Below are 24,444 nucleotides of genomic sequence, written 5' to 3'. Positions count from 1 at the left end.
CGGATAACATGACATTCTAATGATAATTATACAACCTATTGCAGTAGGCCAGTGTGCAATATAATTTTTTTTTGGTTTTTTCCACGCGACAAAATTATCAGCAATTATCCAGCGAATCCCGGTCAGGCGAATTCAACAGTCATAGCAATTGATACCATTTAGTTTTTGTGACGTCATGAAATCTTGTCTCTTCGCAAGCTACCGATTTGTTTTATCCGTCTATCGCACTTTCGCTTTTCCTTATCCTCGTTCGGCAATGCCGCATCGTAATCGGTCAAGTATTTCTCAAATACTCGCCATTTGCGTAAGTTCTTCAAATTGTTTTTTTCCCGTTTGCAGCGAATGGCGTTTTCTTCCGCTAGGCTCGAGCGCTATTGGCGCTATTGGCGCTATTGGCGTGGTTGAGAGCGCTCGAATGAACGATCGATCGATGCCAGCCACTGCTGCGAAACCGCTCGCGGGTCAGGTGAGTCGGGCGAAGCGACCGACGAGAAGAGCGCGCAGTGAAAAATGAAACGATGAAACGCCAGTGCTTACTTTTCGAAGCATCCTTTGCAAACACACTTGACATCGATTTCATCGAGCGCCGCAGTGACGTTGCCAGAGTCCCCCATAGCCGCTAGCCCGTGCACACACTCTGGCGCGCGAGGCACACTAGCGATTCGAACGGATACGCGACTGCACGCAGCGACTTGTGGCGAGCGCGCTGCCGAAAAATCCACACTGTTATCGTCGACGCAGTCGAGCCCCTGCTAGCTGCTACTCCACAATCGCGGACTATACAGCTAGTCCAGTGAAAGTGGATCCACAGCGTATAGACGACATTGACCTAGAATCGCAGCTGGCAAATGGGGAGACTCGACGCTACGCTTACGCTCCTGGTGGGAACAATTGCCATGTGCCGTGCGGCGCGCGGCGCGCCGTTTGAAGCTAGGGTTGCTTTTTCTAAAATCGATCGGCGGTCATGTTATCTTGACTTATTATTTTTAATGAATCGTAAGGATTGGTTGCATTAGTTATGCGTAATAAATTGCCTTGGTAGCCTAAGCGGACGTATTGGAGTTAATATAGGTGCAGAGCGCGCTCCTCGATCGGTAAATAGGTGGTATAGCCGCGAGGAGGCTAATGAACTTGAAGCACTCATTGTTGTATTGTATACATTTGTGTAGCTGTGTCGGCCAACTCGGCCTTATGCCATCCCGCACCACGAGCATCCGCCAACATCTCCCGGCCGTGGTGCTTCTAAACGCTTTTGAAGAGCGAGCAAGGAGCGCGAACGAGTGATTCTCCCAGGCATGCCCTATCCTGGCCGCTGATCTGCTAGGCTGTAAACTAATAATCTGCACAGCCGCGAAAGGAGATCCGCGTCGTAACGTAGATTGAGCGTTCTGGGACCAAAAGATACGGCCCCGTCACACACGGAGCCGCGTCGAGGCCGCGGATGTGACGTTGCGCGATGTGCTGTAAAATCAATAAAAGTACCGTACTGTTTATCACTTGAATGGCAAGATTATAACATTTTTTTGCACGCTACGCGAAGCTCGCTGCCTCGGCCTTGTACTATCCCGCGCTACAAACATCCTCCCCATGCCGCGTACTGGCCCGCGGCGCTTGGAGCCAAAACGACTTCTTGTTGAATTTCATCAATTCGGCAATTATCCGACTTTACACGTATGACTAAGATTAATACGTGCATCTTCGTAGCTTTGCCGTTTCAGTCTACCATTACTTAAACATCCAAAGACTCGCGGATTAATGAAGAACAAACTGGAATAAAGTGTGCACGACAACCATTATAATTGGGATGACTGAAAGGCTTGAGAGCCGAACTTGAAGGAAGTGTGAGGACGAATACAGATTATTCTGCGCTCGCTAAGCGAGTACAAAGAGAGACGCAAGCGGTAGGACTCTGAGATTAATAAAACACGCGAATGCACTGTTGCATGGTTAAAAGACTGTTCGGAACTCTCTTCAGCCGGAATGCCAATTGGCGGTAATGAGCCTTGCTGGCTGGCTGGTGTTTGCACTTGAAACGCGCAATCGCCTGCCGGCTTATTGAATCGGTCGCTCTTCATCGAGTGACGCACAACTTCCGAGCGACGCAATACGAAATCTGCCGCGCCAGCGACGATATTTTCATCGAGGAGATGGAAAACAACACAAAGAAGTTGCGTGAACTTTGCTATCAGTGGGGTGAAGTAAATTGGCTATCGCATTCCACTTTTGCCATGTGAAATGTGGCGAGCCGCGAGCAAGAGAAAAATTGAAGCGCATTGAAATTCAGCGCAGGGCACTCGTCGCTTATCATCTAGCTTCTCTCTCGCCGAGCGATTATCTGCCATAAACAAGCGCGCCGCAAGAGAGGATTCGGCTGAAGAGGGCGAATTGGATTAAATAAGCGCCGCGATATCGGTTGGTTGAACTCGCTCGGTCATAATTAAAAGCCGCGAGCGAGTAGTGCGAGTAGTCGAACAATGTAGTAGTCGAGCCCCTAATTTTCGCCTCGGTCGCCTATCTTGTGAATATTCATGGCGCGCGCGCCGAATGAGAAGAGGCTCGCCGCTCGCGCCTTAATTGGCTATCTTTTTTACCGTCGACCTTTAAGAGCGAGGCGAAGATGAAAAAACACGTCGAAAAACACGTTGGTTACCTAACCAAGTGTGTGGTGTTCTAGTTGTGAGTTAAAGTAACGCATCATGGTCACGATCGACATTAGACATTAGTGTAATATCATATCTGTTCGTGGACGTACTACTTTCAACGACGGAAGCTCGCTCGTGTTGACTGCCTGAAGTACGAAGGAAAGCAAGGAATTGACTACCGCGCAGAGATCGCGATCGAATAGGCCCCAATGGCCAATCTCCAAGGCGTTGCGATCAGAACTGTATCGGTTTTATGCGACTTGTCGCCTTATGTCATGTCCGCTCAAAGCCAACTTGTTTTTCCAATTTAGCGTCACACCTATACGCTTGGCTTGGCGCTGACGAGCAGCCAGCCATTAAAAATATGCGGCGAGTTTTACTTTTTCTCCGATGACTCGCATTGAAGCGAACTAATCGCACGATGCGGCAAACCTTGAGCTCTACGATCAAATATTGCCAAGATAGAAGGATCTCGTGGCAGGTAGCTATTGCCGTTATTGGCCGAGCTGACTACGCAATCGCACGAATGAAAATAGTTGAAGTTGAAATGCAATTATTCGATGATACTGCAAGTTGAAGCAAGAAAAGTCGACGCAGCAAGTCAAAACTGACGAAGCCGGCGTTCAAAGCTCAAGCAATCATCTGCGCGATATATGTTGACCAAAGGCGAATAGAAAACTACGTATAGAAGCAGACGTCATACAGGCAACAAGCAAATAGTTTGACAGTCGTTGAGAAGTAATCAAAGTGCGAGAGCGTAATAAAGCGTCGACCGTACGGGGGAGATCCGCTGGGGATCCTCTACTTATCAGTCGCTCGACCTTTTGACTCGTCGCTCTCCAGTCTCGCGCAACCGAAACTAACGAGCTTCTCGAGCTTTCTCGTGTGACGCGACCAACTATACTTTGCTTCGAAAAGTTCATTTGACGCGATCTTATCCCATTTCCTGAACGTAATGCAGCATAACACGCGTTTACAATTATTTGCTCGATTGCTATCTTAGCGGTTATAAACGACAAATTACAAATTTTTTTTAATATCGCTCAAAGCTTCGGATGCTTGCTCGTTTTATTCTTAAACAAGTTCAGGTTTGCATAAGCGTAAGTTTATTTTAGAATGGAAAGTTTGCGCGCTTAACTTATCAATATTTCCAACACGAGATATAGATATGTGGTATTTTTTCTTTCAATTTTTATCTACAATGCCAATCAATAAAACTTTGCTAAAAACATTATTAAAATCTAAAACTCATTATTTTTAAATAAAATTTTTGAGCACCAAGTCGCAGTAAATGATGCAGTGGGAGTAGTAAAACTTAATAATTATAACAGTGCTAAAACTGTTATTATAAAAGTAAAATAATTAGCTATCGACACGACGGAAAAACGATCGTCACGATTATGAACATTTCTGTGACATACATTTTTTTAAATCTCAACAGTGCAATTTTATCTTCTTCATGTAACGTCAATATTTGATGAAATTAACTATTTTAGAAGTTAGCATTCTACAAATTATAAGATATTTCTCAACAAGATTGCGAAATTCAATCAATCCCCTTTTCGCATTGTTAAACTGAACTTCCGGGTGTTATCTTACAACGCTTACGATACAGTAATTGCAATAATCCATGAAAAATTAATCTTATTTCAACCTTGAAAATTTAAAGAACGTGAGAAACATACAATCAAATGAAAAATGCCTCTCTATCGAATAATATATTCGCTAGTTAAGATTTCAAATGACAATTTGTTTCATCTTTAATAAATTATAATGCACATAGTAAATAGCTTCAAATATTTTTTCTTATAGAGGAATATTTGTAAAGTTGACGTGGAAAACAAATACCTATAAATAGAAAATCATTTCTCATTCGAAAAGAAATCCCGCGGAAATCGCTCGCAGTGCTACCACCACCTATTAAATCCAATAAATACCACAATCTACATATCCACACCCAACTTTCTCAGTCGATAAAGATGATTCATAACTCATTGCGTATGCATGTTGTGTGTGTTATGCATATTTAGTCGACGCATCTTCTGCTTCTGCTGCGCTACAACAATACAAACACAAATAAAGTACTCAATTAAATTGTTCAGACTCTAAATAGTTTTTGTGCAAGTGTGAATGAAACAATGATTTAAGTGCGCGAAAACTGTTGAATCTACATCAAGGAATCATTCGCTGATACACACCCTTTATGGCTTCGATCGACAAGATGTACCCGCAAGTTCCGAAGAAGTCGTAAAAGAAAATACTCAGTACTCAGCAATTATAAACAATTTAACCTAGTTCATTATTCTGACGTTCATCAAGGCCTACCGTGTACCTACAGCAGTTGATCAATAATAATCATGGCAACGCTCGAAGATAAAATTCTAGGCGAAAAGATGCAGTATTACTGCAGTAGTTCCAGCGACGATGAGAACGATTCGGGCGACTCTGACAGAGAAGAGAACGGATCTAAGATTTCGGATATGCCGGATAAGCAACCGTCAATGGACTTTTCCGAGTGGGATGGGACTTCTAGCAATACTGGTCCTAAGGGTGTCATCAGGGTATTATGTTTTTATTCACATGTATTCTGTGCGGATTCATTCAAACACTTTTCTTAATAATCAATGTTTTTGTTATTTCCTATTGCAGGACTGGCAACGTTTTAATCAATTAGAAACCGAGAAGAGAGCAGAGGCAGAAAGGACAAGATTGGAGCTTATGAAACATCTTAGTTTGTCCTGTCGTAGCGCTCTAGACGAAGAAAGAGAAAAGATGCTCAAGACTGATCCAGAATTTGCTGAATTCATGGCTGATGAATTCCTCTTGTCTTATCAGAAACAGAGAATGCAAGAAATGCTTGCCAAAGCTGAAAAGTTACGCTTTGGCACCCTTTACCACTTGGATGATGCCGAACAATTTCTAAAAGCCATCGATGAAGAGGACAAATCTGTCACAATAATTGTTCACATTTACCAAAAAAATATTCTTAGTTGCGAAGCTATGAATGGCTGTTTAACAATTCTTGCTCAGGAATATCCATTTGTTAAATTTTGTAAAATACTAGGTGAGTCGCATGCCCTATACCTTTGTGGCTCAAATTTGTCCAATTTTTTTACATGAATTTGTATTTTATTTTAGCATCTGCTGTTGGTGTTAGCAAACACTTCAAAGAGGAAGGGGTACCTGCCTTACTAGCATATAAAAATTGCCATATGATTGAAAACTTTGTTAATCTCTCCAATGAACTTGGAGATGATTTCTATGCTTCAGATGTAGAGATTTTCCTCATTGAACACGGTATACTTCGTGATAAATCCTGTATTCCATCAATCATACAAAGCTCACAAGATGATTCTGATGACAGCGACTAAAGGATCTTTCAGTACAGATATAATGTAGAAGAAGACTGCTACACTAATAGCAATCGACAACCACTGTACACTTTTGTCAAACTGCTATCTTTTTAACAACAGAATTATTACCATACCCCATATATACATACACATACACATACATACACACATACAGATACACATACACACACATACAACAAACTCATATGACTTACATATTCAAAAATATGCTTTCGAAATAATTTAAAAATAATAAATGTATATAATTTCATATGATTTTATGTATTCCATTAGTTTTTAATGCTTTAGTATGGAACTCTTATTTGAATTATTAGTATTGGAAATTTTGATAATTTACATTGAAGTGCCAGTGCAATTTTTATATGTACTTCTATTCACTATTCACGTATTTATTAAACATCTTCAAAAGTGTACCGAACATTTCACGATTCTAACAAAAATATATCATTTACTTCGACAAAATTAATTTTTCTTTCTTGTTTTCTAGTAAAAAACCATTTCCTGAAAAAAAATCATCAAATATATACCAATATCGAATAGATTTGTCTGTAAAAAAAAATGGTATATTTGTGAGTTATCGCAGGCTAACTGGCCTCACTCTCTTGACTCGTGCCGCTTCATAATCCACCACGATCACGGGCATAGCATTATAGCCAACGCGTTCGCGTACCTTTAGAGAAGCCGGCTTCTTGTTCACCCCGCGCAGCGTTCAGTGAGTTCAATCCAGTCAGCGCGAAAAGCCGAAAATGGCAGCGTCAGTGGAAGGTGTCTTTAACGAAGATCTACAAAATGCAATTCTAAAGAGTAAAGTGCTGGTGGTCGGTGCTGGAGGAATCGGCTGTGAGATCTTAAAAAATCTAGTATTATCTGGATTTCCTGATATCGAAATAGTAAGTTGGATCGGCCTTTCAACGAAAACACCATCGTAATATAACCTCACTTTATTGTTCTAAACACCGCGGTTTTGGAATTATTGAGTTTTATAAACACTTGTTATGTACTTGAAATATTTTTTTTGAATAACTTAAATCGATGACAATGATGGAATAAATATTTATAACAGCATTTTAAGTGAGTAATATCATTCGACCGTGTTGTTTGATTTTTTCAGATTGATCTCGACACAATTGACGTGAGCAATTTGAACCGACAATTTTTATTTCAAAAACAACACGTCGGAAAATCAAAAGCTGCTGTGGCTCGAGAAACTGCGTTGACTTTCAATCCAGATGTCAAAATAGTATATCACCATGATAGCATTACAACGTAAGTAAACAAAGACAAGAATGACTAGATTATTAAATCACACGTTTACTATTATTAATATAAATATTTCTGCTATTTTAGTTCACAATATGGAGTCAACTACTTTAAGCAGTTCACATTTGTTATGAATGCACTGGACAATAGGGCTGCAAGGAATCATGTTAATCGCATGTGCTTAGCAGCAGATATACCTTTGATTGAATCAGGAACTGCAGGTTACGATGGTCAGGTAGAACTAATTAAGAAAGGACTCACTCAATGTTATGAGTGTACTCCTAAAGTAGCACAAAAGACATTCCCTGGATGTACCATTCGTAATACACCAAGCGAGCCTATTCATTGCATAGTTTGGGCTAAGCATTTGTTTAAGTAGGTTTCAAACTTTAATTCAACTTTAAAATATAAAACAGTTTTTTGAAAATAATTATGTTAACTTTTTAGTCAACTGTTTGGAGAAGAAGATCCAGATCAAGATGTTTCACCTGATACAGCCGATCCTGAAGCCGCTGGAGGTATGTTTTTCTTTGAAATAATTTTCATATATGCTTGTATTTTGATGTGTATTTTTCATTTATTTTTTACAAATATTTAGATACTGCTGGAAAAGATGCTCTGCAAACTGAGGCTAATAACCAAGGGAATGTTGATCGAGTATCGACTAGAACATGGGCACAATCTACAAGCTATAATCCTGAAAAGTTGTTTACTAAGTTGTTTAATGAAGATATCAGATATCTTTTGAGCATGGATAACTTATGGAAGAAACGTAGACCACCTGTTCCTTTAGACTGGAATAATCTGCCATGTGAAGGTAAGATACTTCAACATTAAACGTATAATATTGAATTTTAAGTCTAATAAAAATTCTTTAGTTACCAAGAACAGTACAGAAGAATCAACTTTGCGGGATCAGCAGCAGTGGAGTATAGCGCAATGTGCAACGATTTTCTCGGAGTCTATTAAGAATTTAAGCGAAGCATTCTACGCTTGCCGACAAAAATCAGCGACCGATAATTTAGTCTGGGACAAAGATGACTCAACTGCCATGGACTTTGTTGCTGCGTGCGCCAACATCAGGTCATATATTTTTGGCATTCCACAGAAGACACGCTTCGAGATCAAATGTAAGTACTCAAAAGTGTGAGAAGAAATTATTTAGAACAGTGTCTTATGTTTCGTTTATTTCTTTCAGCAATGGCGGGAAACATCATTCCAGCCATAGCAACGACAAATGCGATAATAGCTGGAGTTGTTGTTCTCCATGCTTTCCGTGTGTTGTTGAACAAACTGGAAGACTGCAAGTCCGTTTACCTCCGTCCCAAAATGAACCACAAGAATCAACTGCTCGTACCGGAAAAGTGTATCAACGCACCGAATCCTAAATGCTACGTGTGTGCCAGCATGCCAACAGCTGCCCTCGCTACCGACGTGAAAAAAATGACTGTGAAACAATTGGAGGACACAGTATTGAAAGCCGGCATGAACATGATTGCTCCAGACGTTTTGATCGATGGCAAAGGTATTGTAGTTATCAGCAGTGAGGAAGGAGAGACTGAGGAGAATAACGACAAAGTTCTCGAGGAGGTTGGAATTGTTGATGGAGTAATTCTCAGCGTCGATGATTTTCTGCAAAACTATTCGCTCAAAGTTACTGTTGTTCATCGGGATAAGCCGGCCCCCAACAGTACCGAACCCGAGTTTGTCATCACTGCTGATGCTGAAGATCTGAAGCCTAAAGCAGAGGAGAACAATGTTGCTGAGAAACCGTCTACCTCGAATGGACAAGTAAATATTACTTTTAAAATTTGTAAAATTCTACAATTTAGACTATACTATTTTAATGTCGAAAATATCGATTTTTCAGTCCACTCCCATGGAAGTCTCACCGATTGCTAGAAAGCGTAAGACCAATGAGATGGTATCGGATACACTAACCAAAAAACCAAGAGTCGAAGCAAATCACAGCTCAAACGACAGTGACGACGACATATGCATAGTAGAACAGGATTCCAATTCGTTTAGTGGGTCATCCTCGTCATCATCCTCGTCGGTAACGTCCAAACACAAAACGGTCGCTCCAACAGATGACGATGACGACTGCTATATCGTCGACGATGACGAGAATATCGATGGCCATGTGATTACTAACCAGATTTAATATTTCAATTTTTTTTGTTTAACTAATTGTAAACTAATAATTCTCTTTTTTTTCTTGTTCCTTGTATTTGGATAATGAATTTTTTCTTTCGTTACGTGCTGATAGAAACAAACGTAGATTAGAACCTTAAACTTATTTATGAATCTAATGAATGTAAATCGACAGCATTGTTTCTGTTTTTTCATACGAAAAGTATATTTTGCACACTCATTCTTTGATGAGATATCATTTTGTGAATAGAAACATATGAAAATTGTAAAAAAATGAAGTTGATGTTTATTTAGTCTCCTGTGCATTCGAAGTACTTGCTAAACTCATAATTAAACATTTCAAAATCGATTCTATATTTTTCATATAAATTGACAACTGCTTCCTTAGATAGATTCTTAAAATAATTGCAAGCTACGTCGAAATTTGTTATTCCTTTCCTTGACTGTTCTAACTTTGGTAAATAGCTCAACTGATTATTCAAATGTAATTTGTCAAAGATATAATCGACTTCTTTTTTGGTGTAGTTATCCAGCTTGAGAACATAATCAAAACGCACCGAGCAAAGTGAACAGTGCCTGAAATACTGATTCCAATGTGGATCATCTTTAGTTGAATCCTGCAGTAGCAGCCACGTTATGAATTCTTGAAAAGTTGGCACTAATTTTAGTCTGCAAGAAAGGAAATTTGCAGTCAGCAAACGATTTACGAGGCTAATCATGAATGACGATAAATATACCTCTTGTCTTCGTGGAATATTCTCGATAATGATCGGTCAAACATACCAACAGTGACAAATAAATCAGGTCTCGTTAGGTGAAATATTTTTGGAACGTGAATCCAGGACTGAGCTGTGTACTTGCTATTGTCTTCTATTCGATCTCTATTATGTCGAAAAAATTTTCCTCCGTTAATTAGAGCTAGGTAACTTTATAAATCGTAAAATTATTAAGAATACCTGTATGCGGAAACTATTCTCTCGAATGGATGTCTCACTACCAGCAGCTTAAATATTCGCGGATTTTTTATCAGACTTTTCAACGAAAGTTGTATTTTTGGAGACAGAAACGGAATTTCTCTAAAATGAAATTCTGAAAACAGTTTTCTTTAACAAGTAGACGCACGTTGATCGGCATTTTACCTGTAATAATTTCCCGAGCGCCTTCGGTGCTTCATATCAGTGAATAATTTAGTAAAGCTCGTCGAGCCGGCTTTCCTGATCCAACAATACAAGCCATGATTTTCAGAGCTGTACAAAAAATTTCTCCTCGTGACCGCTGTTCTCAAATTGTTCTCTGCGCAGATATCCAAAACTTGCTGCAACGTTTTATCGTTATCCTGAAAGAGAGTTCGCTTCGAGGCGAATACACTATTTGCATATTTACCTTTGAATGAGTCGAAAGATTCCGATCAGCTCTTAGCGATGGTAAAGCAGTGATTTTGTCCCGTTCTACATTAACAATACTTGTATCGAACAGCTCTCTCGACAAATCCGAGTTGTAGGCTTGCAGAGAAGCTAAAACGCTGCTGGGCACGTAAGAACTTTGGATTCGAATGATGAGTAAATTAACGCCGATGCAAGCGACGAAAGCTATTAAAAAGCAAGTGTACTGCGGTCTTAGCAACATAGCTCCAAATCTTGGACTGACGACGAAACAACAGCTTCCGCTCGAAACGCGCACATATGTTGTAGGCGTGGATGCTCGTGGAGCGATAAATCTTTATCTTTCAGGCTCCTTATTTTCGCGTTAAGGACGTGCGAGCGACAGCTTTGGAACTTTAATATATTGTTCGGCAATTTCTGTTTGAGCGCAAAGTCCTTACTCGCCAGTCTTAAAGTGTGTAACTATCGTATCCTCAAATATCTTAAGCCTACGCGTAGTAACTTGACAATATTTAAATATTAGCATTGCACCTGGCTAAGAGAAAGTTAGTAACATTGCATTTGTAAACAAACAAATGACTGAAGAAAACATAATGTGGTGAAGGTAAAACCGATGTAAAAGTTTATGGTTCAGTGAAAATCAATACCGAAATGCACGAAGAATTTTACCAGCAATCAATCTTCATTTGGAAGTGTTACTTTCCTGTGGATTAATATCACTGATCGTAAAGAGGTGAAAACATACATTTCTACGTGATGTTCACATAAGCTCAACAAATTATTGATTCAAATCAAGTTTATTCGTAAACAATGCTTGCCGGCTATCCACTCATACAAATCTATATACTGTTTGTTCACGAAATACTAATAATTTTCCTCTTGGTATAATTGGAACAAGAATTGACGTCAAATGTTCTTTATTATGATAGCACGATGTGTAATACCTTGTGAGATGACGCGAATAAATAAGTTTTCGTCATCTCCATCGAAACTTACGACAACGTATGTGAACATTACTGGAACCATAATTTATTAGGCTTCTGCAAAAGTTCAGCGCGGCGAATGACCATAGTACGTAGTCAAACTTAAGCTAAGCTCTATAGATTCTCCACATATATGAAATGCCCACGATACTTTAAAAAATGTTGAAATCTAGCTTTTCGTGCTTTGCTATCTGCAAAATGCGGGACGACATGCATAACAGATGCTATCATGCTAGCGTATCAAACTAGCGTATTCAGCTTTTTTCAGTACGGCAGATTAGATAGTAGCGTATTCAGTACGGCAGATTGACCTGCAAGGATAAATGTATACGTGGAACAAGAAAAACAAATGCACTGGTCATTGTTCTGAGTAATTAATGAAGAGACAATGGCTTCTGTATGGACTTAACCACGTTCGTACACCAATAAATTTTATGTTTTATCTGTTCGTTCGTGCAAAGGACGTGCGAATTACAAACTCGGGATTTCAGTACACTGCAAGCCACTTTATTTGCTTAAAAATCATTTTTCACAAAAGTTTCAAGTGGTGGCTACGTATTGTTTAGTATAAAAAGTCGTATACAGCATAACATTTTAGTTAGAAAAAAATGTTTTCTTTGTCTGTTGCTGTAGTGACAAACTATGTGTCTGAGATATAAGTTATAAATGTATTTAAAAAAAAATATTCATATTGATTTATAAAGTAGCTTGTTCTTCGGATCACATATTTACTCAACTTCACTATTTATCATTGTTGCATAAGATGTACATTTTTTTGTAACGAAGTATAGGGTGTAAACTATTTTGATAAAGCGTCAAAAACGATCAGAGAAATATAGATATTTACTTTTTATATACATAAAAAACTATGCTTAAATCTGGCCGCTGTTTATCAACTATCTACATCAACTAAATTGCAAACTGATTTAGTTTCTAGTTAATCTTCGTAATACATTGGTTGGTTGACTTACATATGTCAAACTATGACAAGATATGAAGGACTGAACAGAATCATTGTAAAAAGCAACATATCTTTACGTACAGACGATATATGAAGAGTTTATTAACGTACACGAGAAATTTCACATCAAAAAGTAAAAATATTCATAGCATGAAAATAGTAAATAATAATTTTTCTTTCATTCGGAATTAGTTTTTCGTCATACAGCAATTACATATTGAGGCCTGTTTATACTTCATATAACTTTATACTTCAATTCAACGTATATTAATAAAGATTATAAATTAATATTGCTTTTCAAACTGACTCAAAGTGAAACCACTTGTTATTTTAAAAATACTAATCTAGTTGCGTTTAATTTCAAAATGGAAAAGTGCATGAAAATAATTATAGGTTACCTAAAATTCATTACATATCACACACATATTTCGAAATCGATGCTTACAAGAAATGAAAAGTTACCATTTAAATTTGTTTATTGGGAATAAAGATTTAGGCAAAATTATGCTCGAAGCTCTTTTACTAATAAGACCAATAATACTTCTTTATTTCAAAGAATCGAGTGTTAGATTTCACAGATCGACAAAATTTGAAAAAATTTCGGACCCAAAGACCAAACAAGGTATATCCGAAGAGATTTTATGCGAATTGCTCCATCACTCTCAGTTTGTAACGTTTGATGTTCTTGATTCCAATAGATAGGGTTTCGAAGATATAGTCTCACCGTACCATTACTTGTAGATACTAATTCATCCACACGGTTAATAGGCACCGGTCGTATTGAACGTATACGTTTATAAGCACTATGTCTTACAGACACCAGATAGTTACCCTAACTAAACTCAGGTATTCACAAAGAATAGGCCCCTTTCTGAGGTCATATACAACGCCTTAAGATGGCTCAAGCAAGTGTACCTAGAATTCAATCTACTTAGCATAAAACAGGTAATGAATCAACTACTGAATCACTATCTTAACGACATTGAGTTATTGCATGAATTCCCCGTGCCAATAATTTGCGAATGCGTGCAAACATACGAATATGTTGACCCTAATTATCGGTCATACTATCAGGCTGAACATCCTCTTAGCATTTTGTATGTGATTAGTACTAGACACTATCCAATCGCACTTCATCCAAATTTGACTGACAGCCAAATTATGGATTTCGAAACACTGACATGGAGTTTGGATAGCGACGAGAAGGCGAGAGCTAAAATTCAGCTAAATACTACTATCAACGTGCAAAGTTATTCGACGATTGTCCGTAGCCCGAGGGCGTATTTAGCAATTGCTTACGTTCGGGCCAGATTAACCGTGTATGAGATCACATCTAGATTGTTCAAGTTAAGAAACGAGGCATGCGAACGGTACCAATGGAAACGGAGAACAACCTTTCGTTAATCCACAACTCGAATACTCGCAAACGTGTATAAAGTGCATCTGCTGCAATCGAGTAGCGAAACGCGTCAAGGATTACGTTCAACACGTGCGGTGCTCATTAACTATGTGGATGAATCAGTATTTACAGGTAATGGCACACCGGGACCATATATGAAGTATAATTTGCATTTTCGCAAATGTCGTTTAAGCAGAGGAAAGTGTCGCTGAAAGATAATAGTGGTAAACCTGGCAGGGTACAGGGTTAGTGATTTCAGAAACTTGGGATGTAGCGGTCGGAGATTATTGCAGAGTAGAGGGATCTTGGGTTCAGGTAGTTGAAATGTAGCAAGCTGAGGTTATTGCCTAGCAGGGTACAGGATTCTTTGGTCAAGATACTTGGGATATTATTTTATTTTCCAGCGAAGATTATCTTAAAGCGAAACTTTTCTGTGTTTAAATGACATTTACAAAAATGCCAATTGATCACACTTCAATGTATATTTCTGTTAGAAAAAATGAGGATTACGTTTTGAAGTTGCTCTCGAAGATGCCATCGTCAAATTTGCAAAAAAAAAAAAAAAATTCTTTACAAAATTACAAAGGTTGGAAAACAGCAAAAAACCGTGTTTTTGACACTTTTAGATTAGTTTATCTTGAAAACTGAGAGTGATGGAGTAATTCTGAGCTCAAATTTGGATTCAGCGCACTAAAACCCTTCGGAAATACCTGATTGGATCTCTGAGTCTAAATTGAAAATGTTTTTAACATTTTCAATTCGGTTTTAAGGATACAGTTGAAACATGAATAACAAAATTTATAAGCTTTTTATTAGCTTAACTCAAATCTGAGTAGAATAAGTCGCTATAAAAATAACCCACTAAAGAAATTACAAAGACAGCGAATTAATTGAATATTTAAATCGAGTATATTTACTAGGAAAGTAAAATTTTTGTATGCACAAAGAAAAAGCTCCGTAACAGAAGTACGTCGCGCTCGACGTTCTCTGGAACACATTTCACAGCATTGTCTCGACGAATAGTTAACGCTCAAAAAAGAAATATTCGGATAATTGTAGCTAGTACTCCTCGAGAACCAAAACTATAAGAAATATTAATTAAACCTTCACACGACATCGAATCTATCTGCGCTCACGGTACCGATGATGATGATGATCACGCGAAGATCGATGTTCATGTCGTCCGTGACGTCCACTACTTGAAGTACGCCAAAGGAATTCATCCACGCTACGCTCATAACTGCGTTTCTCCAAACTTCCTACTGCAGCCGCTGCCGCAACTGCCGCCGCACCATAATCCGGTGGCAATGGCAGACCCTCGTAGTATCTTGGAGGTGGTGGTGGTGGTGGCGGTGGTAAGGTGTCATATGGCAGAGAACTTACATATGGGGGTAGAGGTGGAAGTTGATGTTGCATTGTTCGCATGTAATCAGCTACGTAGGCTTCGGCAGCTGCTGCAACTCCTAAAGTTGTGCCATAGCCCCTAGAAATAGAATTGTTTGGTAGTGAAAAGCGACAAGAAGGTATAATGCATTCAGAAAAATTTCTTCTGTAATTTTCTCAATTAAAAATTCAATCACTTGTATAAAATTAATATAAATAATATTATCACTAATATTGATTCTATATTTCCTATTGTTGGTGTGAATTTCTTTTTATAGATAATCGATTGATACCTACAATATCCCGTACATTATCCAATGCGACAATTCCATCTCACGTATATATAAATATAAAAAATGCAAGTTACTTTGAATAATCTCCTCGGTTGAACCAGCCAGTGTAGCGATGATGGTCCCTAGAATTTCTACGATCATTTGGCAAATGTCCACCTCTTGCCAGTGATGCCAGTCGCGATCTCGATGTAAGGAATAACCGGCGTCCTCTACCTCGCGTACGGATAAACCTCGATGTTATCACAGATCTGGTATCGCGGTGATTTCTGTTTATAGACTTCACCACATTCTTAGAAGCCTCTTTTGATTTACGTAAAATAGGAGTCATCTCTATCCCTGTAATCATAAATCGAAAACAACATGAAACAGAAGTATTGAAATATTTTACAATATTTCAGAAGATTATCTTACCATCATCTTCAGGGAATAGTCTGCATAACTCTTCCGCTACTCGTGGTTCGATTTCTTGTCCATCACGTCCAATTTTTACTTGCTTACCATCATTCCATGGGTTATACAGATGAAGCGTTGATGTGAAAGGCAACTCTTTTCTACAAATCCAGTCTACTTTAAAAACGCCTCCTAAAGCTTTAGCAGACAAACCAGGAGGTAAGACCTGAAGTTTATATATTACAATATTTTTATTAAATTTAAATGATTAATTTATTACTCAATTGTTAATTTATTCATATCTATTTATTGTGTATACCCAAGATATCGAATTTCCATCTCTCTTGGACTCTGTTGCAAGTCTAGCAAATCCAGCAAACTTTCCAGATTCTTTAACAGAAAATATCAACAACACATTTCTAGACTCTTTGAATGCTTGGTTGAGATTTGCTTCATTCTGTGGAAGAGTACTCCAGACACCTTTTGCTTTTGACAATGTTACATTTTCTGCATTATTTGATTTAATTATGAAAAACCTATTGAAAGAATTTGAAATTATTTATCACTACTTAAATTATAAAGAAAGTAAAGATAATCTAGAATGAAAAAATCAGACCTTGTATCTCTAAATAAATAATTCAATTTCGTAGTATAGTCATAGGTTTTACTGGAAGATGAGTTAGGTGTTTTAGTCTTTGATTCTTTCAATTTTGCTCTCTTAGGTTCTGGACTGGAAGATGATGAATCTCTGTTGCATCTTCTTTTGCCTGTACTTTTATTATTTCTCTTAGTATCTTGATTTGAAGATTTTGAAGACTGTGAACTGGCATCATCATCTTGGCTGGAATCATCATCCTCATCATCCTCGTCATCCTCGTCATCATCCTCTGTTTCTGAGCTACTAGAAGAAACCTCGCTCCTTGTGTCATACGTTTCATCAGCTCCAATTTTCAACTCATCCCCAATATCATTCTCAATGCAATCTACGTTTAAATTGTCACCATCGGCTTCTTTGTCCATTGTTATAAATTTCCCTAATTGGCTTACAATTAAATACAATGTCACCCTGGATAGATATCCTTATTAAAGCTTGTCAATTGATTGTAACACACCAATGACCGTATACCCTTTCTGAAAGAAAAATGAAAAATTGACATATTAGGGGTTCTCTTACAGAACCAACAATGTTATTATGATGATCATTATTATATGATTAAAATGTTTCAACATGGTGGTTGTTATTATATTCATAAATCTTTAAGTAAAATGTTTTTAGTAATTTACTTGAATTTCAATGTAATATATAATTATGCTTAAGCTATTTCTTTTTTCAATTTTTTTTCAACCTAGATTATTATTTTTTTAAATCCTTGGAGTACGCTATCTCATACCCTTTGTCATATAAACAACCAATAAATAAGCTTTGTAGATGTTTTATTAATTAAACAATACCCTGCAAAGCTTCATTTATCACGAAAATACGAATTTGAATTATTAGTTATTACATGATAATATATGACACAAACAAAAATTAAAAAAACCTAACCTCGGGATGCAATAATAAAGTTCTGTGACAGATTTATTGAGTTGAAAATTTCTGTCTTTTACAAACAAAAGTTGAACATCCATTTTGTTAATATATTCTATGAAATGCTCCCTAGTACAATTGAGAGTCATTATTATTTTTGATAATGTATTACAACAAAAAGTGTACTATATAGGTGTACAATATATATCATGTAAATTTTCAAGTCAAGTCTAATGCTTTAACAATCCCACACAATATATATCACTTGACGTCTGGGAGAATCTGAACTGATTTTTTCAAGTCCTATAAATTCATTTGAAGAGTGTACGATGAAGCATAAGTAGGAGAGCGAATAAAGGGCAAAGCACACGTATAGGTATACATATAATACGTATAGGCAAAGTCCATGAAGAGGATAAAGGAGTAAAGTCCTATCACTTGATCACCTCACATAAAGAGAAACATGACAACACGCAGTAAAGTTCGTGTGATTGTATCAAGAAACGAACTAAGTCCATCTCTCTCTCTCTCTCTCTCTCTCGTTCTCCCTAGATATATATATTACTTAATAATATATCGAACAAGCCACCCGAGAAGAATTATGTCCTTGCGGAATTATAACGCGCGTACACCACTATTCTGTAGTTCGTGGCACTTGCACAATTACAGTGATCAACAGCAGTCGTAGTAGCCATGAGGTTCCATTACTCGATGCTTGTTTCGTCGACCGGTGTCGTCGACGATGATGATGATCCAGCTCGGTGATCTCCGTGACGCTTGATTATGCTTTTTCTATATGGAAAATTTTTTCTCTTTATTTCTCTCGCACTAGGGCTTTACGATTTTCTTACAACAAAGCGGACAAAGCCGTTTCCCGAGAATACCGAGATTAAGCTATAGTATAGTGTAGTTAACTCGCACGACTCTAACGCATGCGCTGTTATGACGCTTAACTAGATGCTAGAGTCGAGTAGGACAGAGTTCAAGCCAAGGCATGAAAACTGTTCACTTATTATATCTCTGTGCAGGCTAGTTTTATAGGAATTTATAAAAATACGACCTCATATGCGTGTTCAGACGTATTCAAACGCATTCAGACGTGTTCCGACGTGTTCAGACGCGTTCAGACACGTTTAGACACGTTCCGGCGCGTTCCGGCACGTTCCAGCGCGTTCAGATACGTAAAACTCACTAATATGTTTAGTTATATTTTATAATGTTACCTTATATAAAAAAGTCACTGTGTTAGTTATAGTATATTTATTTATTTTAATTATCATTTATACATTCAGATTATTGATTTTCGTCTTCATATTGATAATATTAATAAATGTTCTTTATTGATATAGTGTCGTCTATATTATTAGTGCTATAACAAATTGGTGGTGAGGTAAAGAATCGTTTTTTTTTCACTACAAGAAAGAAAAAAGACAAATCACACGGAAATTTCAAGCGAGCGCGCCCAACGTGATCACCATAACCTTACAAGTTCAAGTTTTATTTTTCAGCGAACTTAAGCGACGATACACGCGACGATAACAAAGCAATAACGATGAAGAAACAGGTATGCGAAGCTTACATACCTTACAAGAACAGTCCAACAAAAGCTCCACTTCATCCGCGGGACATACTAGAGGAAAATTGGTAGCGTATACATATCAATGATGCACGGCCTTATCAAAGACATCATTTTCTTGTAATAATGATGCGAAATCGAAATTGGCAAAAATTGGTTTCAGCATTTCAGTACTTATATCAAACTCAACCATTGAAATACTTAAAATTGTTTTTGCTTGAAACGGACGTAATGGTTTCAGATAATGCAACGATTTTTACCATCGATGAATTTAAAATATTCTGCAGTGAAATTGGTCTTTTTCAAGACTTGATTGCCCCAGGACATCCTTCTACAAATGGATTGGTTGAAAGAAATGTACAAACACTGAAAAAACGACTTTTAGCTATATCAAATGAACAGTCTTCAATGAAAGAAAAAATTCGAGACATACTTTTTAGATATTGAGCAATACTTTTAAAAGATAGGAAGTCGTCTGCAGAATTATATCTGAATCGTCAATTAAGAATTTAATTATAGACGTGATTAAACCTACTAAGTTCTTAAAAAGTCAAGTTTATGAAAAAATAGCTCGACAATTAAGCGTGGGAGAGCGTGTATAAGCAAGATATATTCTGCCAATAAAACACAATGGAAGCTATACACCTTTAAACGTCACATTGATCAATTAATCAAGACTGGTATAAAACAAAAAAATTAATCATCAATGAAATTAAATCAATCAAATCAACAGAATAATTGTCAGCATGAGCATAGTTCAAAAACAATAGCAGACTTAATAACATTCTCATCAGAAGTTCAAAATCAACAAGTTCAGCAGCAAGTTACACCAGAAATTATTTATCATGAGTCGTTTCGTTTCGTTTCATTTTAATGGCTGTGGGTACCTGAGGACTCCGATGCGCCACAATTCAAAAGGGGTCACTATTATGACAACTACATCAGGCGATCAATATACCACTTCAAATAAATGAGCCATCACAAGCGAATGAGCCGCAAGTTTAAAAAGATTCAGTTCCTCGACATTTAACAAGAACATGTTAAGTTCCAACTTATCTCAAAGAATTTGTTAAAAGTTAAATGTTCTTTTTTAATATGTTGTGTCGTCTGTATTATTAATGCTATAACATTAATTTTGCGGGCGCTTATAGAATAGGTCATTTTCCATTTTAGTATTAGTCAAGTCACTCTCGTGATGGTTTCCTACTGGCCATAAGCACTATGATCTTTAGCCACTTGATCATTTGAACGGCGGCAAATTAATTCAATGATTATCATATTGCAATATCTTTATATTGCTGATAACATTTTTGTAATAATATAGCTATTAAGTTTAAGACATTTTTTTCATAATCCATTAATCAGTATTAATACAAGCTACATCACGACAAATAAAATTCAAAAATTCTACTGAAAATGAAATTAGTTTTTAATCTTCCATATAACGTTATACATAAAATTTTACTTTCCATTTTAAAGCAAATGATTACAAATAAATACAAAATTTGCTACTGATCGAATAAATTGACTTTGGAAATACTTTTTTATTATAAAAAATCGTTTTCCATTTTATAAATTTCAGTTTTTTTGCATTTTTATGAGTTATCACAATGTTTTCTAAAAAGTAAACACGATTTTTGTTTGTTTCAGGTCCGAATTGAAGATGGCAAATAATACTTTAACATGATAACCCATATCCTATTGTTAATCTAGTCAAGAAGATTTTAAAACTTTCGAACGTGGACGTGTGTAACATCGTTAACAGTTACGGGTCAACGTTATTATTACACCGTGCAGTTTTTTATAGGAATATAGGTATATCAAAGTATTTAATAAATAAAGCAACGAAGGTCGATGTTCAAAATAAATGTTAACTGTAGAAAATAAAGATTACAAAAGTATAATACTTCTCTGCAATTTGACGCTAGCACGTGTTTCTGGTAAATTAAGATGACAAAAATGTATTGCAGATGGCCCTGGATACAAAAAACACGCTGACAGCAATTATTGAATTGTTTTTTCATTTGAATAGTAATTGTGCTGTTAATATCGCAGACGCAGCAAAGAAATTATTTGAATTTAATCTTTCATTGTATCACGTTGTACTCATGAGAAATGTAGAACCTACGAAAACATTACTAGAAAAATACAATCTAGATGTAAATGTTGAAAATCCTGAAAATAAGGAAAAGCTTTCACAGAGATTTGAAGAACATTTTCAGTTGTTAAAGAGTGGTAGAACGTTTTCAGAATTGGTCGCGAATACAACGCAAACGTAAATATTAGAGATAAGGCAGATAAAACTGCGCTTTTTTTCTTTGGTGGTCCTTCATTTTGACATTGATCGAAACGTATCAATAAGACATATAAAAGAAAATCTTATTACGTCAATACTCTGCGGAAGCACCTTACTAAGGCAACAGTAAAAGTACGGGTGAAAGAGCGAGCTGCTCTTATTATTAGTAGAATTATGAGAATGAATTATCATGGAAATTACGTTATTCCAAATACTATTGCGAATAATTTGTGAGATAAAAATATTCAAAGGCTGAATTAAGCTTTTATGTAATTGTATGTATGCATAGATACTTATATATTTTACTTGTTAATAGACATTTGTATTTTTCTACTTTCTTAAAATAAGCGATAAATATAAAAAAATACTTCATTCATTTGCAGTAAATTATTACAATAAAGAATCCTTTCATAAAGTTAAGATTATATTTAGTTATTCTTAAGAAGTAACCAAATAATCAGCAACTTTGGAAAATATATAGATAACAAAATAATCAACAAAATTTTATAAAAAGATTTTAACGGTACCACTACAGTGTTGAAAAATGAAAGACGGCTACAAGCATGTTTTTGAACAAATAAAAACTACTTAAGTTGCTCAAAATTTGAAGAAATTTTAATGGTAAAATAATAATTGACAACATCAGTAGAAAATAATATATTCATAACTTTTCGTGAGAATTATAACCACTACTCTTCCGATAGTAGTTGATCACAAAATGCTCCTAATATTGGGTAAATGTCCGAAATTTGAATTATTATACATGTTGAGGAATAACAATTGTGCACTGACGAAATTGAAAACTTATACGATCGGACTACTTCAGAAATTACATTGATAATAATATGTATCAACTCAGCACTTAAATGTAAGTACTTTACTTAATTTTTAACAATTCAGCTTTTCTTAAAACTAGTTTAATCAAGTATACAATTTGGAAACCGTCAATGCGGTTCTATTTAGTTAATGTACAAAACATAATTTTCGTAACAGGCAAAACCGAAGCTGCTCATAATTAAAATTTGAGTAAAGCTATGTCATTTTTATTTACAACAAAATTCATTTTCATTGTTTATTAAATCAGAGTCAATCAAATGTGAATAAAATAATTTTGCAATTAAAGTCTTGGTTACTTTCATTTGTTACTACTAATTATTCATTAATATTGATTTCAAGTAATCTATTCTGTCATTTTTTCCATGACTAGAACTACAATAATCAATTAACTCAATGGAAAGCCTTTAACTCAAGCTCTTATTAGTTTCATATGAAAAATAGATACATATTGGAGTAATAAGTCATTAGGCAACGCTAGCTAGAATCATCATAACGATTGACGTGGATTGCATGCTTTTCAGCATGGTAAATTTTGAAGATTTGAGTGAGAACTGGTGAAACTTCTGGATCTTTCATCCACGCGTTTGTCGCTAAAGGTGTTTCCAACATAGATAAATATGCTGAAAATTGTAACTGTTAATTGTACCATTTTATATACAATAAATAAAAGCTTATTACTGTTAGCTAGTCGTACCTAATAGCATTTTAGGATTTGTGAGACTGAGTTGAATTTGTGGGTTATTCATTATAGCATTGTAAATTGGTCCATCTGGATCCATACCCTCATACAAATTTTGCAAGCTAGGTCTTCTCTCACCTAATAACCATGCGCACTAGAAAAGTTATGTATGCAAAAAATTAATATAAATTAATACTTTTCAACATAAATTAATAATAATTATTAAACTAACGACACTTACAGCATTTGCTTGATTGTTTCCAGTAATTTTGAGGGCTTCCAGTATATTTTCTTTTTCAAATCCCATTGCTTCTAGAGAATCTACTAGGCTTGGGCTAGGTTTGAAGTTGAACTTTTGATATTGTCTATAGCTATCTAAAAGGACATTCACTATGTGAACCAAATTTGGCTCCTTTTTAGTTGACCCCTGATCTGTAAACAAAATAAATTTTAAAAAATCACCACCAACTGTAAAGACTAATGATAAGGTGCAGCCCAATATGGAATTACTTTTTTTAAAGAGCTTTACGAGAGACTCTTTAAAAGAACTTCTTCTTGCACCTTTTAACGCACCTGACGTACTAGGACCCGCTTCTTTTGCTAATATTTCATCGAGATCTGGAAGTTCTAAATTGTCTTCTTCGTCAGGATCATCTTGATGTTCTAAAAGCCATTCTAATGCTTCTGATGTATTCATTCTTTGAAAAGACCATAATAAGAAGCAATAAAAAAATTAAAACTATAATTTATTGAACATGTAAGAGAATACCAGCACTGCAACACAATAATTTTTTTCAAAAACTTACTTTCTAAGACGCAATGCTTTTAATACTTTACTTTCTGGGAACCCCATTTCTACTAAATACTTTACAGCCTTCGGGTCTGTTGGTGGTCTCAGTTGAGCTTCGAGTTTTTCTCGAATAAATTCATAAAATTTCACAGCATCTGGACTGAACATAAGAATTTTCGCTGATGCTTGGACAAGTGTAACTAATATTTTTCTGATTTCACTCTGGTACTGCATAAAAAAGTAAATCATTTTAAATCTCAAATAACAATATAATATTATGATTCATAAAAATCAAAATTTACATCTACTGGACATTCAGAGTCTATTGCTGGCTTTGGAGGATTTTTAATTGTCAGATGACTGGTGGCATTCATTATTTCCTCATCTGTTGGACCTTTCAAAACATCTTTCGTTAAATTTTCTTTTTCTGAAGCAGGCCTAATTTCTACTAATAATAACTCATCTAAAAATACAATACCTCATATTCATTATACAAAGTGTAAATCAATTTAGTATG

General features: G+C 36.3%; 5 protein-coding genes and 1 long non-coding RNA gene across 16 annotated transcripts in view; 3 read left to right on the top strand and 3 right to left on the bottom strand.

Moving 5' to 3' along the window:
* The first annotated feature begins 4,638 nt into the window (after positions 1-4,638).
* LOC131665040 (phosducin-like protein) lies at positions 4,639-6,470 on the top strand. The gene is made up of 3 exons (XM_058936637.1): positions 4,639-5,203; positions 5,292-5,706; positions 5,781-6,470. Exons 1-3 carry the CDS (start codon positions 5,000-5,002, stop codon positions 6,011-6,013), a joined length of 852 nt encoding a protein of 283 aa, XP_058792620.1. The 5' UTR covers positions 4,639-4,999; the 3' UTR covers positions 6,014-6,470.
* Positions 6,471-6,752: 282 nt separating this feature from the next.
* On the top strand, positions 6,753-9,681 carry LOC131665004 (SUMO-activating enzyme subunit 2). The gene is made up of 8 exons (XM_058936572.1): positions 6,753-6,906; positions 7,128-7,282; positions 7,364-7,651; positions 7,724-7,794; positions 7,875-8,093; positions 8,155-8,406; positions 8,475-9,067; positions 9,147-9,681. Exons 1-8 carry the CDS (start codon positions 6,763-6,765, stop codon positions 9,438-9,440), a joined length of 2,016 nt encoding a protein of 671 aa, XP_058792555.1. The 5' UTR covers positions 6,753-6,762; the 3' UTR covers positions 9,441-9,681.
* A 31-nt stretch (positions 9,682-9,712) lies between these two features.
* On the bottom strand, positions 9,713-11,059 carry LOC131665005 (carbohydrate sulfotransferase 11-like). Its single transcript, XM_058936573.1, has 5 exons — positions 10,814-11,059; positions 10,570-10,745; positions 10,387-10,506; positions 10,168-10,311; positions 9,713-10,099 (listed from the first exon to the last, which is right to left on the bottom strand). The coding sequence occupies exons 1-5, from the start codon at positions 11,054-11,056 to the stop codon at positions 9,721-9,723; spliced, it is 1,062 nt and encodes a 353-aa protein (XP_058792556.1). The 5' UTR covers positions 11,057-11,059; the 3' UTR covers positions 9,713-9,720.
* Positions 11,060-12,267: 1,208 nt separating this feature from the next.
* LOC131664958 (YTH domain-containing protein 1) lies at positions 12,268-18,648 on the bottom strand. 5 transcript variants are annotated; one of them, XM_058936459.1, is made up of 6 exons: positions 17,768-18,648; positions 16,838-17,352; positions 16,541-16,757; positions 16,243-16,447; positions 15,906-16,167; positions 12,268-15,638 (listed from the first exon to the last, which is right to left on the bottom strand). In XM_058936459.1, the coding sequence occupies exons 2-6, from the start codon at positions 17,239-17,241 to the stop codon at positions 15,278-15,280; spliced, it is 1,449 nt and encodes a 482-aa protein (XP_058792442.1). In that variant the 5' UTR covers positions 17,242-17,352; positions 17,768-18,648; the 3' UTR covers positions 12,268-15,277. The 5 variants fall into 5 exon arrangements, with proteins under 5 accessions (XP_058792442.1, XP_058792443.1, XP_058792445.1 ...); XM_058936460.1 differs by having other exon boundaries at positions 18,196-18,648; XM_058936462.1 differs by having other exon boundaries at positions 18,380-18,648.
* A 104-nt stretch (positions 18,649-18,752) lies between these two features.
* Positions 18,753-21,960, top strand: LOC131665042 (uncharacterized). 3 transcript variants are annotated; one of them, XR_009301989.1, is made up of 4 exons: positions 18,753-19,495; positions 19,567-20,364; positions 20,976-21,223; positions 21,296-21,960. It is a non-coding gene; the product is annotated as an uncharacterized LOC131665042 (long non-coding RNA). The 3 variants fall into 3 exon arrangements; XR_009301988.1 differs by having other exon boundaries at positions 20,976-21,960; XR_009301990.1 differs by having other exon boundaries at positions 19,567-20,400; positions 20,976-21,960.
* Positions 21,961-22,131: 171 nt separating this feature from the next.
* LOC131664969 (ubiquitin-associated domain-containing protein 1) overlaps positions 22,132-24,444 on the bottom strand; it is a 36,264-nt gene continuing 33,951 nt past the window's right edge. For 4 of the 5 annotated variants that reach the window (XM_058936504.1, XM_058936505.1, XM_058936503.1 and 1 more), the window contains exons 4-9: positions 24,230-24,390; positions 23,944-24,155; positions 23,648-23,835; positions 23,379-23,569; positions 23,153-23,291; positions 22,132-23,078 (exon numbers count right to left, since the gene is read on the bottom strand). In XM_058936504.1, the coding sequence (XP_058792487.1) occupies positions 22,933-23,078; positions 23,153-23,291; positions 23,379-23,569; positions 23,648-23,835; positions 23,944-24,155; positions 24,230-24,390 (1,037 nt within the window). In that variant the 3' untranslated portion in view covers positions 22,132-22,932. The remainder of the gene's footprint in view (positions 23,079-23,152; positions 23,292-23,378; positions 23,570-23,647; positions 23,836-23,943; positions 24,156-24,229; positions 24,391-24,444) is intronic. The other variant, XM_058936507.1, reaches the window with a different exon arrangement.

This window comes from Phymastichus coffea, unplaced genomic scaffold, assembly GCF_024137745.1.
Source record: "Phymastichus coffea isolate CEN01 unplaced genomic scaffold, Cenicafe_Pcof_1.1 PCOF00047, whole genome shotgun sequence".
In the NCBI taxonomy this organism is placed as follows: Eukaryota; Metazoa; Arthropoda; class Insecta; order Hymenoptera; family Eulophidae; genus Phymastichus; species Phymastichus coffea.
The sequence above is the reverse complement of the archived record's forward strand: the minus strand, read 5'-3'. Positions and strand labels throughout refer to the sequence as shown.

What these genes read in the sequence shown, in the direction of transcription:
- LOC131664958 (XM_058936459.1), bottom strand. Translation starts at nt 17,241, where the DNA reads ATGGACAAAGAAGCCGATGGTGACAATTTAAACGTAGATTGCATTGAG. An exon ending in ATGGAAATTCGATATCTTGG is followed by an intron (nt 16,448 to 16,540) that starts GTATACACAATA and finishes TATAAACTTCAG; the next exon opens with GTCTTACCTCCTGGTTTGTC. An exon ending in ACTATTCCCTGAAGATGATG is followed by an intron (nt 16,168 to 16,242) that starts GTAAGATAATCT and finishes TTATGATTACAG; the next exon opens with GGATAGAGATGACTCCTATT.
- LOC131665004 (XM_058936572.1), top strand. Translation starts at nt 6,763, where the DNA reads ATGGCAGCGTCAGTGGAAGGTGTCTTTAACGAAGATCTACAAAATGCA. An exon ending in GAATAATCTGCCATGTGAAG is followed by an intron (nt 8,094 to 8,154) that starts GTAAGATACTTC and finishes AAAATTCTTTAG; the next exon opens with TTACCAAGAACAGTACAGAA. An exon ending in CGTCTACCTCGAATGGACAA is followed by an intron (nt 9,068 to 9,146) that starts GTAAATATTACT and finishes TCGATTTTTCAG; the next exon opens with TCCACTCCCATGGAAGTCTC.
- LOC131665040 (XM_058936637.1), top strand. Translation starts at nt 5,000, where the DNA reads ATGGCAACGCTCGAAGATAAAATTCTAGGCGAAAAGATGCAGTATTAC. An exon ending in GTCCTAAGGGTGTCATCAGG is followed by an intron (nt 5,204 to 5,291) that starts GTATTATGTTTT and finishes TTCCTATTGCAG; the next exon opens with GACTGGCAACGTTTTAATCA. An exon ending in TAAATTTTGTAAAATACTAG is followed by an intron (nt 5,707 to 5,780) that starts GTGAGTCGCATG and finishes ATTTTATTTTAG; the next exon opens with CATCTGCTGTTGGTGTTAGC.
- LOC131665005 (XM_058936573.1), bottom strand. Translation starts at nt 11,056, where the DNA reads ATGTTGCTAAGACCGCAGTACACTTGCTTTTTAATAGCTTTCGTCGCT. An exon ending in CGCTCGGGAAATTATTACAG is followed by an intron (nt 10,507 to 10,569) that starts GTAAAATGCCGA and finishes ATTTCATTTTAG; the next exon opens with AGAAATTCCGTTTCTGTCTC. An exon ending in ATATTCCACGAAGACAAGAG is followed by an intron (nt 10,100 to 10,167) that starts GTATATTTATCG and finishes CCTTTCTTGCAG; the next exon opens with ACTAAAATTAGTGCCAACTT.